General features: G+C 40.9%; 1 protein-coding gene across 1 annotated transcript in view; it reads left to right on the top strand.

Moving 5' to 3' along the window:
- The window catches only part of SOBP (sine oculis binding protein homolog), a 102,708-nt gene that overhangs the window by 51,493 nt on the left and 35,038 nt on the right, over positions 1 to 16,177 (top strand). Inside the window, exon 5 of the mRNA XM_026089484.1 lies at positions 13,362 to 13,457. Within this exon, the coding sequence (XP_025945269.1) occupies positions 13,362 to 13,457 (96 nt within the window). The remainder of the gene's footprint in view (positions 1 to 13,361; positions 13,458 to 16,177) is intronic.

The raw sequence follows: 16,177 nt of genomic DNA, 5'->3' as shown, positions 1-16,177 counted from the left end.
CATGACTCCTCATATTGTGCTCAAGAGCATGATATTGGCCACTGGTGGAGACAAACCCAGGCTAGGGGACCTTAGGTCTGACCCAGTGTGACTGTTCTTACTCAGATTAAAATAAAGAGTCCGTGTTTCAAGGCTGCAGTGGAAAAAAATCTACTCGGACATCTGGTCCAACCAGTGCAAGAGAGTTTCCTACCATATGTTTCTACTACCTTCAGCCCACAGAGCTGAGGGAGTAGGAGACACAGGACTGATCACAGCTTGAAGGCTACTGTATTGGGCAAGGAAGAGAACCACTACTGCTTTTTGGCTCTTGCCCACACCCTTTTGAATCCCTTCCTAGCACACACTGCCTGACAACTCAGTGGGGCACTGGGGGAATGATCTGTATATTTGTTTGCTGATCTCTAGCTGGAAGCTGTGCGCAGGGTCTCAGAGTCATTGTCCTGCAACAAAACAGCGATGCTATTTGTGACCCGCAGCAGTGAAAGCCTGAAACATAAAGTTAGGGCAGACACTCCCTCTCTAACTTGAGCCACTGTGCTTTTCATCATGATGCCAGGAGTTGTCAGCTTTAACTCTGGCTTTTTTTGGCTTGTGTCACAACCTAATAAGTTATAGGCCAGCTTCTCCTGTCGATGTTTTTGCTGCACAGAAGGCTTCACATTTTGTAAGCTTTTACAGCACAGCTGTGCTCAGAGATAAAACAGAATGTGTATACAGTACAGTATGCATTCAGCTGATGCACTAGATTCTTCCCACCATATGTATAGAGTGGTGTGCATTTCACTCTGATACCTCACTGCCAAAACTGCCAGAAGCAAATAAACAAATGGCGAAAGAGAGACACCATATGACGCAGTGCCAGGCACATGACCCAGACTTTCAAAAAGAGACCCTGCCTGTTTTCAAAGGATTATAGCGGTCCAGTTTTTTAAACCTTGCATCCACTGTGTGAAATTTTTTGCCACTGTATGCTGTGAAGCGTGTCAGTTGTTAGAGATACTCATAGATTTTCCCTTTCTGATAAGCAGCTGATGTTTCAACTCCTCATATACAATACTCATTTCCACCTTCTTCAATGCCAGTGATTCCACCTCAGATTTTTAAACCAAGAGGAACAATGGAAATGTGTGAAGTAGTCTAATTCTGGAAGGAATGCTACAGTAAAAAGACATAACACATGCAATTAGGATAATGAGATTAATAATATTAGCAACAATTTAACAATTAATATATAAACAATGCAATTGAGACAAATGGTTGTTCCATCTCATTCCCGACAAAAAAGTCACTAAGTTGCATTTCACAGAATAGATTGTGAAGATGCCTGTAATGAACTGACATGAATGTTAATTACATGGTTAGATGTAATTAACTGAGATTAGAATTCTGTTCCTGCAACTCATATTCTGAGTATGAAAATGGAATTCTGTAGCTTCTCTTCTTTCTGACCAGCCTGCTGCTAAAGAAAAGATGATGACTGCCATCACTGTGGTGGTCCTCCTACTATTAGTACTGGGAAACATGGACTCATTTTACTGTCAGTTGGCCCTGCAGACTTAATCTTATGCTAGGCTGAACATCTGTCACTAGCCCTGTGATTATCTTACTAGATCTAGCCTTAGAAGCTTTAGGCACAGGTTTAAAAAGTGCACTAACAACAGGGGTCAAGACCATTACCCTGCTTTACAAATGCAGTCAAGAGAGTTATTAGGCCTTGGAATTTGATGGAGTCAGGTGTAAAATAGACAATTTTGTTAAGTTTTTCAGCTAGCAACAATATTCAGTAGAGTAGCAATGTGCTTAAAGTGTTTAGAACTGGTTCTTTGCTTGATGCTTTCATACTTTTGCATAGTGATAGTAACAAGAGCATCAGTGCCCCCCAAGGTTTACTGCCTCCTATTGTAAGATATGCTGTGACCAAGATAGATTCCTACACACCGTCCTAGTTAAATAATGGAGAATTTCTGGACCTGTACATGGTTGGTGAAAGGCCAAAGGCCACATTTTTAGAAGCTTCTTTGGACTCTACTTAGAGATGTCATTTCACCTCTGCCCTAAGGTGGGACACGTAATTCTCTGCACAGGCTATAGAAATGGCAGACTTTGGAATTACAGCCTGAGAGTATAAGACGGGGGTTTGGAGAAACACCATGAGTACTTTGCTCTTCGAATATTGTAAAGCCCACCTGGCTGCTTCAAGCCAGCCCTTGAATGGAGGAGCCAAGGGGACTCATTATGCAGGGGGCTGTTGTGATTTGAGCAGCTCACAGCTCTGTGACTGTGGCACCTGCTGTGCACAGGCATGCCTCTCGCTCCAGCTCTTTTCTTCCCTGGGGAAGTAGTAGCTACATCTTTGAGGAAAACATGACAAGCCAGAAAAAATCACCTATAGCAGTAGGCCAATTGCACAGACCCCCAGCTGGACTTCAGTGGGTCCAGTAATACAATGGATCTACACTTGAGGCGATACAGACTCGTCCATAGGACAGTGAGAAAAAATGAAAGAAGGCAGGAGCTGTGAACAAGACTAGTGGCTGACTGTGTGTTGTAAATGCTGGAGAAGCACGAGTTAAATAAGCAAGCAAGTGAGAGGCTGGAACAAGCCCATAGAGGCTTTTAAAAGCTGATAGTGCTACCCTGAAATGGTTGGGATGACATGGACACATGCACATGAGCAGACAGCAGTGCTAGGAACATGCAGGAATCTGGTGTGGCCTCAAGGGATGCTTTACAAGACAGGAGCTGTAGAGAAATAGGAAAGAGCAGATCAGGATTACAAGAGAGGTGCTCATCAACAAACATGCAAGCCTCTACTATGTGGTAGGTAACCAGGCAGGTCAGGTTAGAGGCAGAGGAGGCAAACAAACCATTTGAGTCAAAGCAGAAGACAAAGAGGGAGGTAAATGTGTTTCTGCCTGCTCTTTTTGCTAGTGGAAACATCTCCATTTTTAAGCCTGCCTTTAACAATCAGAGCAGTACAGAATTTTTTTTTCCTGTAGTAACAATGCACAGAGTTGAAAACATAAAGCTGTAATTGAATAAACCCTAGGACCTGAAGTAAATTGCTGGGAATGGTTAGAAATGAATTCCTGTAGGCACAGAAACCTAGCCAAGGATCTACCTGCAACTGCTCCCCATGGAAGACAAGGGTACTGGGAAGACAAAAATTATAGTTGGTTGCCTCCCATTGCCTGAAAAGATCTGCGTGCTCTGAACTTTCCAATGAGTTTGAATAGACAATTTCCTATGATTTTTAGACATGATATGTATTACCTGAATCCCTCCAGGTGATACAGGATTGCAGTGGATAGCGGAAAACACAAATATGCTGCAGTTGATTTAGGAATAACTTTCTGCCTGCATTTGGAGAAAGCTAAGAGGTGTTTGAGTTACATCCTGTTTGTCAGTAAGAGAAAGCATTCCCCGTGGTCATAACTTGTTCTTATTTAAAGAAATCTTTAAAGAAATCCTGGAAAAAGAGGGCTACCTGATTTGTACTATATCAATTATTGCTTTGTGAACTGTCTTTGAAAGTATAACTTTGAATAAAGGCCTCAAAAAAGGTGGTGAGGAGGGGAGGGAACAGTACTGCACCTGATGTTAGACCCAAAGCCAGTGGTGATATAGTGACCTCAATCCCTGACCTCCAACTGGGCTGTCTGAAATGATAATGAATGCTCCTCACCACCAGCCAGGTTTTGCTTTTGTCCTGCTTATAGCTGCCACTATGCCACCTTTTATTGCAGCCATTCATCATCTGGAGAAGGACTGGGAGATGATATTAAGGTTGTAGAGGATGTCATTTGTATCAAAGCTTCCCCTCCTTTCTTTTCACCCTCTCCTTACTGATTCTCCCACGTAAGCTCCATTCCTGTTAGGTTTGCCCCCTCTACAGCCTGGTCATCCCTTCGCCCAGCTCGTAAATGATTACTTTAATAATATTACAGCCCCTCCATTTTCATGTATGAATGGCCCAAGCGGCGTGTCACTCATAATCCAAGTAGGGAGAGATTTCTATTTTCACACTTTAAAAGACCACAGAAAATACTGCAGACAGAGGATACGTTCCTGCCTGTCTCGCACTGATTGCAGCTTAGCATTTATTGTTGCAGAGTAGCTTATGGAAGCAGCAGATTTAGGGGAAAGCTTTACCAACCAGATCTGCCATTGTTTTTCCTTCTCCACATTTATTCAAAGTGTAAAACTGTTTATATACTGCAAAGATGGGAATTAAGAAAAGGGAACGTGAGGAATTTACCAGCTGTTTAAATCTTATTGTTATCTTCTGTATTGATCAAATTCGTTGCCTCTTAATTGGATATTGACTGTTGTGAGGCAAATAAGGCAAGCTGCCAGTGAGGGAGGGATGGGGTGCAAGGTTTATCTTAATGGTATGTTGATCATAACTGGTCTATAAAAGCCAGTGGGAGAGGAGTTCATTAAACAAGCCTACAATTGCTTAAAAAAATTATTCTCTGAGTCAAAATGATTAATCATATAGGTGAGATCACAATCAGAGCAAATCTGCATTGTTGGGATGGTATTTACAGTCCTGAAGCTTGAAATAAGCAGATGCATCGAAATAAATTCATTAGGGACAGTGATTTGTTTGGTCTGTGAGCCTTAGCTAACCGTGACCGACATTTGAGGATGTTTTTTTTCTCCTTGGTGTTATGTTTTGTTTTTCTGCCTCCCTGTCTCTCTGGCAGCCTAATTGGAAATGTGTGCTTTCCCTGCACATGAGCGTCTCCTCTGTATTGTGGAATCCTTGTGAAAATGGGAGCGATGGAAAGGAATACTTGAATTACCTGACAATGAACCACCCAAAATACTTTGTAAAATGCTTTTATTTCATAAATTATAATGCACAAGGAATGCAAAGAGAGAGGGAAAGCTTGCTGGGAACAACTGGCTACTCTGGTATTAGCGACCCATTGCAAAAATGGGATCTGCGGGAAGTCTGTAGTATATTTTAATTTCTTTCCTAGCCATATTTTAGGCTGGGTATTGAATGTGTTGCAATAACTGTCAGGCATAGTCCATTAGTGTCTCTGAATCAGGCCTGTCATGAATCAGAAGGGAGATTAGTAGGATAGTCTCACTTTTATGAAGGTCCCACGCAGCTGTGACTTGTCGAAGAATATTCAAAGGGGCAATAAACACAGTTTATTTCAAATTATCTCTATGTTATGTGTTTGTTATCTTATTTATTCTTTCAAAATTCAGAACTGGTTATTAAAAATTTATGATACGGGTAAAGGTTTGTGCAGTTTGAAAAATTAGCTTTTGTGGCAGCCACCTGAACACTTCTCATATATCACTATGCTGTAAACTGTCAGGAAAAGGGTAGCACAATCCCACGGAAGCCAGTAGAGCTGCAGAAACTGCCTGGTTATTATCCAATAGAGGAAGGAAAAAGGTGCATAAGTCTGGAATGTAAAAGGAAAATGAAGTTTAATGGGGAATTTTCATTTGAGAGCATAAGGCAGTTCTACGCTTAAGCAGCGATCTGGCCATAAAAAGGCCTGGGATTGAGGCTGGGCTGCCTTCACTTGTGTGTGGACCCAAGTCATTTAACACCTCAGTCCTTCGATTCCCCTTCCTCTAAAGTTAGAATAGAGGTCCAGGGCAGTAGACAGCACTATTTTTTCAAAGAATTCTTTTTCCTTAGCTCTTTATAGATGTATTGTGAAACTGAAGGTGATCATCAGTTTTTGCTAAGTATTTTATGAGTGTGGTGGAAGGGGCTATAAATATACAGTGTTGAAAACTGTGTAAAAAGAAAATCCCAATTTTGCCCAGAAGGATGAGACGCCCAACAGAAAATAAGTATTCTTCTATATAATATATGAAAAAAATGGGGGAAGGGGAAAAAAAGTATATAGAATCCAGAAAGCTGAATCCTTCTTTTTTTTTGGTGAAAGACTTGACTGACTTTAAAAACAGTAGGATGAAAGTTATGACTTTAGCAGGCACTAGGCTGGTACTGTTATTAGTATTTCCTTTTGATTCAGTTATAATATTACTTACATTTTAACAGAGTTTGGAGCTTGCATTTTAAATATAAACTGTGGATAATTTTATACCATGAAATTCTGACTGAAAAATGTAATACATAAAGCTATACCATTTTGAGCCATAGCCCTTGGAAGAAAAGCATTATTCAAAAAAGAAAAGATCCATAAATAACTGCTTATCAGATTTTCAAGCACATTTGTTGCGGTGTTTTTGGTGTGCTTTACTTATGCAAGAAAATGAACGTGGCATTCTTCAGTTGCTTTGACAAAGATAATTTCAGAAACACTGCCCTATCATTCTGCAGATTGGCACCTTCTCCTTCTTTGTCATACTACATTTTTCTGGGGCAGCTTTTCTCAGCAAAAATGCCTGTTTCCCAGGAGTTTTTACACCTGTTTGGAAAAGGACAATGAGGAAGTGTGGTTGAATTTGGTTAGAATAGCAGGTTCGACCTGGTGACTCCATTTATTTTTAAGGTCAGAGAGTATTATGTCGGCAGAGTGGAGAAGATTTCAAGATATTCTGAATGCATTTTCTCTGGTTTTAATCACACAAGCCAGACCTCTGGCTCCAAGTCATTCCCACACCAAAGCTTTTCCTGAACATGTGGACTTCAGGTGCTTTCTAAATCCAGTCTGCTATTAGTGTTGTTGTGTTCAGATTTTGCATTTGCTTTGACAGTTGTAGAAATGAAATGTGAACTAAAATCGGAATAGAGGTTAGAGTTTGGATTTGGACCCATCACTGTTATAATGGACATATGACAGTGCATCAAATGGATGCAAAGCCTGAACAGATCTTTCCAAGAGATACGTCAGCTAAAGGGGTCCATTGTCTTGTCAAAGATGCCTGCAAGGAACTGAACCTCAGGTGCCATTTAGGTACTGCATCTTTGCAGGGACATCTTTGCTCCTTCGCAGTGACCGTATAGCTTCACTGTCTCTGAAAGGGACTCCACAGCCGTGGAGTCCATACTGTAACATACAGGTGTCAGGAGCAACTGAGTGCCAGGGAGAGATTTCAAGGTAGGCTGTAGTTAGACCCCACGCAACAACATGCACAAACCTGGCTTCAGCAGCGCACCCTTTGGTTAGGGACTGGGAAAAAACATTCACCACAGTTCCAAGGTTTTGCTTGTCTGTTGGTATTATTTCCCTTGTTCACTCTTCACTGGTGAATTCTTCCAGGGTAGAGAAGATCTGAATTCCTGACTTAAATAATGAATGGGGACATGCATACGTGTGTTTGTATGCATGTTCATGTGTGTGTTGGGGTGGCGTGTGTGGGGAGAGAAGAGAGGAGGAACAGAAGAAGTTAGCAAAGGCCCTTCTGGTTTTCTTCTGCATACTTAATAAAAAAGTTATAAGAGGGCGCATTCCCAATTTCTTTTTAACTTTGTAGATCACCTCCAGTAGACAGATTGTTTCATGGACCACTTCCCCTCCCCTTGGCAATCAGATAACATTCCTGTGGTGACTACAGCAGTTGCTTACATGGAAAAATAACATTAGGAAAGTATTTAATGTATTTTTAGCTGTCTTTAAATGCATTTTAGCAGCTGGAAACAAGGGAAGTTAGTACCATGTGACCTGCAAGCTCTCCACAGACCACCACCAAGTGTTCAGGGAACCACTAGGGTCAGAGAGACCCCAAGCTGGGAAACTCTGAGTCAGGTATTTGCTTCTAACCTGGGATGGTCACAACAGAACATGCGAAATACTTAACCTAGAATTTCATGTGATGTGAGTAATAACAATATGATAAACAATCAATGTGATTTTAAGTCCTTCCTTTTCACTGATCTGATTTTGGGGAGATTATATGACACATTGTTTTAACATGTTTCAAAATACCTGGGACTTTTCAAAAGTTTGAAAGCCTTTAGAGTCTTGGAGTGGCAGAAAATGACACCTACAGAGATTAGTGGATAGAGTGCAGCTGAAAAAGGCAATAAATTAATAAATACTCTTTATTCCATCATTCTGTGATTCAGGAAAATCCTGAAGTCTTTGCGAAGAGCAAATCTCCCATAAAATTTTAGTGGAAGCTTTCCCTGAGTGAAGACTTTCCCTGAGTCAAAGACTTACTCCTTAACTGTGTGGTTCCTGAAACACAGAAGTCTTCTCTGGATTGTACCCCCTGGCCCCTGCTCTGCTCTCAGCATGGAGCAACAACATGCTACCCCGACTTCAGGCTCTAGCAAAACCCCAGTTCAGGCCAGAGTTAGTATTTTAATATTTCTGGAAAGAATATACTCAACAGATGGAAGTTTAGTACTATTTTTACCATTGCTGGTACAGTGAATGTAGAGACCGTGATAATTGATTATCTGGGACAACAGAGATCCACAGGAACTAGAATTTCAAGGATTAGGGTCTCCCTGAGGATTTCCTTCAAATTTCACTGAATTCTGCTTAGCAAAGGCATTAGAGGTGGTGGGGAGAGGAGGGGCAAGCACATAGGAATCCCATGCCCTTCTGGCAGAAGAGATAACCTTTGCAGTGAAAACGGAAGCAAGGCTTTCTGCTCGCATCTGTAGCCAACCTCCAAAGACAATAGTATTAAGTGATGTGAACTTCCTCTGTGCATCTCAATGGGACATGAGTTTTGAAGCATAGATGTCTGCACTTCTATAGCAACATTGTTCAACTTTCCACAGTTTTTCGTCCTACCAGAAACATTCAACTAATACATGTGTTTAATATGTCTGGGGGTAAGTGTCAGATATTTCATCTCTTTTAAAGGATAGTTAGGGAAATAAGGTGGCAATTTTATACAGAGTAAGCAGACTAATATTCTGTCACTTTGTATTGCTCAATTCGTTATTGTCCTTAGAGATTAGATGCTAGGTATTATCAGTTAAATGGCACTAAACTTCTGTAGACCAAATGATAGGATTTCGTTGCAAAAGCATTGTCCCATTTTAGTGAAAGGTTTGCATTAACAAGTTCCATTTTAATAAATTATTCTGTTCAGCCTGCCTTGTGACTTATACTATCATAAGATTCTGCCCTTAATATTAAAATGTAAGCACAGATTTCCTCTCCCAAGACTAAGGCTGAATGCATAAAAAGACTTACACTGAAGCGAAGAAATCTCTTGTCTGGATCAAGATAATTTTTTCTCTGAGAATAAGGAGAAACAAATATTCATGCAGAAAGCGTTGTGGAGAGGAGGAAATTCTACTGTAGATTGTTTTTACTCCTTCTTGTTAAAAAATGAAGCCTCAACTTAATATATGGTCTGTTTCCAGACTATTGGCGTCTTTCACAAACATAGGCTGGTTGGCTTAAGAACAGATATCACAGTTTGTGTAGCCAAAGATAGTTGTCATGAAGCACTTATTAATGAGTACACATATCTCTGAACATCAAACACTATGCTGTTCTCAGAGAGGTCCTTTCAGATCCCTGTTCCCCTTTTTTTTTTTTTTTACCCTTCTGCCATTTTCCTTCAAAGCTCCATGGTAGAAAAGAGAACGGGAAGGAACCTAGAAAAGGAAAAGCTGTCTCATCCCTCCCACCTCCCCAAGTCAGGAATGGCTCCGTGCCTGTCATTCCTGACAGATGTTTGCCTAACTGGCTCTTAAAAAACTCCAGTGATGGAGCTCTGACAGCCTCCTTAGGCAATCTATGCCAGTGCTTTGCTCTACCTATCATTAAGAAGGGTTTCCTGATATCTAACCTGCAATTAAAGGCTATGATTTCTTGTGTAACCCATCATCATACTGACCTCCCAGTCAAACTCACTCCACCARGCTGACTAGTTTCCTTGATAGATCTTCATTGAAGGCAATACTGCTTGGGTAAAGTGCTCTCTTCTGCCAAAAGTACCTGGGGCAGTGCGAGTGCCTCGGGTTTTGCTGGCTCTCCAGCATGGCATCCTGTGGCCAGGGGGTAGCCAGCTTTCCCTGTCAGGGCTGATGCAGCTGACAGGGAGAAGGCTGACCGCCACGACAGGCTATTGAATTAGGAGCTTCAGTAAATCCCAGGAGAGACAGCGCCACAGTAAAGTTGCGGCAGTTTTGTGCTGACAAAACTAACAGTGCTCACCATGGTCCCAGGCCTCAGATTAGGAGCTGAAGCCTTTTTTGTTCTGGAACAAAATGTGCCTTGAGAGAAGTTGTACCATATATCGCCTTTATGCAATCAATTATGTATAACACTTTGGACATTTTTTGATGAGAGTGTTTCTATAATAATTTTAGCAGTTTAAAAACGTTCAAAAAATCAGAGAGATCACAGGTTTGGTTTTGCTTTTTCGGCTGCTTCCCTTTAAACAATAGCATGTGAACTACATCCCAAGGCAATCAGGCCTGATTCAGCACCAATGTGCTGTGCATGAGGTAGAGATGCTGGGGAGAGCAGTGAGAGTTTGGCCACTGATATTGTCAGCCTGTGCAGAGACACAGAGAGCGTTATGCGCTGTACACCTCCGCGAATAACAGTAAAATGGACGCTCCCACAGTTTTGTCAGCCTGGCTGCTGAGGTGACTGCTCACCAGTGTGCAGCACTGATGGAGAGGGAGTTGGTGATAGGCATAAAAAATATTAAAGTGACAAGATGAACTCTGAGCCACTTTTTTAATACACTTATAACAGTGTTGAACTTCATAAGAGTATTTCCTTCCGCAAATTCTTTACAATTGGAAGATGGTAGTAGTGAATTCATGCAACCAGGGCAGTAGCCCTGTCTGCTGAGAATAGGTGTTTTTTACAATGAAAACTAGCTGTCTAAGCTACGCTTACTTTTATTGCCTGAGTAAACGATAGCAATATGCAGCTAAACTGTTTTTGGATTTTTTTAATCCAAAAAATACATGGATTTTTTTCCTCAAGGAATTTTTGGTGATATCCAAAGTTAAATAAAACAAGGTTTCAATAAGTAGGATGTGAGTGCGTTGCTGTGAGCATGGGCGAATAACCTTTGTTTAACTGGCAATTTTGGTAAGTGGTTCAAGGTCAGTGGGGTTGGTGTCTCTCTTTTTTGACACACGCATGACGAACACCCTGAAATGCATTTCATGTTATAAGGTGTGTGCCTGCACTGAGATAGCGCAACAAGGGTCACAGGCAGGTTGGATAGTGCAAGCCACAGGGCAGCTACAACAGAGCCAAGATACGATTTCGTGAGTTTGGTGGCACATTCAGAGCCCTATATAATGTCTGTGTCCTATAGCATATCTTGCTTGTTCTCTGTCACCTGGCTCTGCTAAGGTTTTTTCTTTTTCCATTACCATTTTTGCTGGGGCAGAACACTGAGGGGAAGGCTGCCAATGTAGTCAATCCGTGCCCCCTTGTCACGTGCAATACCAAGCCAACAGGTCCATTTCTATTTGTGCAAGGCATTTTTAAGGCTTTCGCCCCCCAGCTGAGTCCTAGATTATTTGGAAGAACTTTAGCAAGTTGGTCTTCCTCCTTTGCTTAGGGAACGGAAAGGAGAAGAAAGGACAAAATTCGTTTTCAAAAAGAGAAAAAGAAGTTTACAAAACACAGTCAAATCCGGACAGCCTTTATATTCCACGCAGCACGATGGGTATATTTATTGCGTGATAGAGGTTTCAGTTTCAAACTAATAATTACAAGAATACAGCAAATTTAAACCATAGTCAATATAAAAGTAATTTCAGGTGTTCTGGAATGCCCTGCCCCTTCTTTGTGGTTTGAAGGAAAAATTCTAAACATTTTCCACCCTGCAGCTATTGAGGGCAGTAAAAGAAAATACACATAAGCTGCCATGAAATGAACATAATAAACTACTTTTCCACTTCCTGCTACTTGTAATAATAATGAATTGTAGGTACTACTTGAAACATACTTTCAGAAAAGCTTTGCACTTTTAAAATTTGTGATTATTTCTGTCAGGCAAAGTTTGTTAACTCTACCTGGCAGACAAGCAGGGGCCCAAGGCAAAGCCCAGTTGAGTCAACGGGCTTCGGACAAGGCAAACTGCTTTGGGTTTTCTTAAACCTCACCAGCACAGTTAACCTGCTGTTCCCCTTTCCCACCCTTTCTCTGCAAGGAGAGGCAGAAGCTTATTTGAAGACAAACAACAAGTCGTAGAATGTACAAGGTGTAAATATCTTTCATAAATGCCAACGCTAAAAAAGTCGCCGAGCTTGGAGTGTGACACATGAAAATAGACAGTTCACACTACGTTAAGGAGGAACAATATGTAAGTGCTGTTGTAGAGCGGAGATGTGTGTGCATTGCCGCAGCCCCGCGCCACCCGTGCACCACACCAGGCAGCACTCGGCGGCTCCCTGTGCAGCGGCCGGGCGCTTCCGCTGAAGAGCCAGGAACTGGGACTACCTGCCCCTCGCTATGTCGCTCGCCTGGGCTGCCCCCCCCCTCCTCTCCTCTGCTTCATTGGGGCTTATTTAAATCTGTTGGCCGGGAGCCAGGATCTCATCATTTTAATGCAGTGTAAAATGGAATGTGCATAATTATATGCAAGCCATATGTGAGGGAGACAGCTCAGCTGTGAATTTTGGGAGGCTGAGCAAGGGAGAGAGTGAACAGTCAGGGATCAGATGAGATAGAGTGGAACAGAGTGCAAGTGTCACCCAAATGAACAGTGTAATGAGTGTATTGCTGACACTCCTCCTTTCACCTACTTTTCCCTTTTACTTTAACTCTAAACCAGAAAACGTTGTAGATTAGAAGGAAAATACTATATGCAAGCAGTATGGCTAATGGGCTCTGTTAATGTCTCCATTTAAACTTCAGCTCTCTTAATTAACAGTGTAGTTCCAAATAACCAGTAACTTTTAATGCATCCTCGTAATTAAATATTTTTACCGCATTTGATTGATGAATCATTGTTCTTGCTAGATGATTGCTCCTTTCAAATCTTCACTTAAACATGGAGGGGGAATCCATTTATCTATAGTAGTATTACATGTAAATTATGAGTATGAAAACTTTTTTTTTTTTGGCCTTGCTGTTAAAATGAAAATACAAGTACATTATCTAGGGATTGCTTAGCATGTCAAAAAGTTTAAAAGAGTACGTATGTAATGTAATCCTGAAAAATGCAATGAAGTAAATTGAAACCCTGAAGTACTCAGTTTCCAGCTCAAATATTTCATTTTGGTTTTGTCTCTTGTTGTTCTAATTATTACACTGCAATGAATTTGCATGTTCAACCTAAGCTATGTAAGAAAACAGCATCCCAAGTTCTCATATCTAAAAGGTGTACTGCGTATTTAAACAAACTTTTTAATAATGTTGTATTTTGGGATTCCCGTCTGTTTTAATGATCTGAGCTGTTATGCTTTTAGCTATTTTTTCCTTCCATTATTTGTAAGTCCCTAAATAGGCCATTATATTTCCCTTCAGGCTAGAGATGAAGATGGACATGCTGAAAATTTTCCCCAGCAGCACTATGCTAAGGAAACTCCAAGACTTGCCTTCAAGAATAACTGCGAACTACTTGTAAGAATAACATACTTACAACAAGTCTAGATTGTTACTTTAGCACAGTGAAAACAGGTTTTTTTTGAAAGGCTTTTGTTCATTATGACATACATTATGAAATATTATAGTATTTTTTTTTTCCTGTGTAGAGTTCTGATGCTAGTTCTGGTATTAGTGAACAATTTAAGATCTCAGATTGTTTGAAAATCTTTTATATTTGATTATAGAACATGAATGGCCTTGTCTTACTATCTTGTCTTGTACAGTAAATCAGAAAAAGCCATTTAGGGAGTGGCTGGTAAAGCACAAAGAGCCCCCACCCACCTCAAACGTGCCCCCAAAAGCAGAAATCTCTCTCCCATCCACATTTTAGCTTTACATTGTTTCTGGACAGCATTGCTCTATTTTGTTCTGCTAGGAGACACGGCAGAGCGGACACGCAGTACTCCCTTTAGAATTCAGCTATTCCTCTACTTTGGAGCTAATGCAAACAGGCGCTTTTTCCTCTTCTCTTCTGTGGGGAAAGAGTGAAAGCCAGGAAAGCACTGACAGGGAGCCTGGAATGTTTACAAGCCGTAAGAGAGATGATATCAGCTGTGAAAGGATCTCTGTTCCAAGGCAGGGTTAATTTGCTGTTCATTTTAGCATTTGCAGCTAGGCAAGATTAAAAGTAAGCAGGAATGCCTATTATATTTCTATTAAATGAATCTGTTGGGACCTAATGTTCTTGATTAGCTTGCAAAAATGAGTGCTCCACAATGAATTTTTCTGTTTACCTAAAGTAAACAGAGAATGAATTGTAATGTATTTAAAAGAGATTCACACACTTCTTTGGAAAATGGAGTTTCAGAGGAATTGGTAGATCTCTCCCTCACATTTGCTTTTCTTCTTGGCTGCATTTAAGTAAAATGTATCATTTGGCTAAATGGAAATATTTGTGGAGAATCAGAACACTCAGTTATATTTCAAAACAACTTACAACACTTTTTTCTAATTATAAATATATAAGAGGGGGGCGGTGGCAGTGGAACAAGCTGTGTTTCCTCTGCTTTAAAAACTGTGCCTGCCACCCCCATAGACAACACGGGGCGACACTCAGTCCTGGTCTCCCCGGCGCAGCATCCAGTGAAGTCACGCTGCTGAACTGATGTCAGCGAGTGTGGAAACTGGCCCCCGAGATTCGCGCCATGACAGGCGTCTAAAGGAGAAGCCCAGACTCTGCAGTCCGATTGGGATGTGCTTGGCACAGGGCAGGGGAAGTAAGAAATGCAGCTGGCTTTTTGTCACATCCGTGTTCCCTGCAGAACTTTGGGCAGTCCGGAACTGTCATTAACTGCAGCAGTGCAGAGCCAAGGGGGCACTTCCAGCTCCCAGGACTAGCCAGAATATAGAGCATTTTGGCCACACCACACTGCTGAGCCCACAGGCCCACCCATCACTCAAGGATTCCCTTTAGGGAGCCAACACCCCGGTTAGGTAATTATAAGGCTTTCAGGGCATTTAGAACTACTCAGGTCACTCAGAAGGGTTGGTTCACTCCCAGTGTAGTTCTGCCAAACAAAAAGTGATTTCAGCTTTAAGAATTGATCTTGCTTCCTCTTAAATCACTTGCAAAGTTCCTGTTGATTTTGGGGGCAGCAGGGTTAAGTCCTGAGGGGAAGAAACTAAGCAAACATCTAAAGCGATTCCCTTGTGTAGTCACAATTATTGTGCCAAATAAGAGAAGCTCTTTCTTCAAGGCCATGCCCAATTACTGTACCACTGGCCAGATCAGTCCTGATAAACCATCACAACACACCCAAGATCCCCCTGAGGCCAGCAGGACTTCTAAGTATTGAAGGAGTTCAGGACTAGAGTCTTGAGACAACACAATAACACGTACATAAAATAACTAAGGTATTGTTTCAATTGAAAATCTGCTTTGTTTGAAGTACAAGAAATCAATGGACCAATTAACTCCCTTTATACTATTAAAATCAAGCATTCTTTAAATGCCCTGTTAATTATTCTTCTACCCAATATGCATTTAAGTTACTGCTTTATTGTATCACTTCTATACCTGGCAAAAGCTCAAGTCATGCAAGTTAGTCTTTCATGTGCTTTTTTGGACAAGTTTCAGTTCTTATTTAAGGAAGTAATAAAAGTAATTTGTCATAGTTTTATTTTTCCTTTGCTATTGGAAACAAAATTGGCAGGGATGTAGTCTGTACTTAATTTGTATTTGAAAAAAAGTAGACAAATTATGAATATATACCTCTGCTATTTTTAAAGATGTATTTTAGTAACTTTCTGTGAAAATACTATGCAGACTAGACCTTGGTTGATGGGGGAACTAGAGTTATTATTTGTCTAAGATGCTACATGTTTCACAGATAGGTACTGGTTTTCTGTCCAAATTTTCACTTTTTCAGAAACAAAGCTGTATTAAAATGTGCTTGAGAGTAAAGTGAATTTCACAGGAAGTGGTCAGTAAGACAGCATCTTTATCCTAAATGCTAGTCGGTATTTCTATATTTGTGCCAGCAATTGTCTCCTTGGAAGGGGAGAGGCAAGAAAAAATCTGAAAGAAAAGAGCAGGGACTGCATCTTCCTGAAAATTTTTTTTTTCCCAATGGAAAAAACTTACCCAGATACTAACAGTGCAAGGCAGATGTTGGTTTCTTGCTTCCTAAAAAGGAGTGAAAAGTTAAGATTTTTAAATGAAAGAGAAACCCAAACTTGTTTATTCTTTTGAGAAT

The sequence above is a fragment of the Apteryx rowi genome, unplaced genomic scaffold (genome assembly GCF_003343035.1).
Source record: "Apteryx rowi isolate R43461 unplaced genomic scaffold, aptRow1 scaffold_819, whole genome shotgun sequence".
In the NCBI taxonomy this organism is placed as follows: Eukaryota; Metazoa; Chordata; class Aves; order Apterygiformes; family Apterygidae; genus Apteryx; species Apteryx rowi.
Note: the sequence above shows the minus strand (reverse complement) of the source record. Positions and strands in the feature narration are given on the sequence as shown.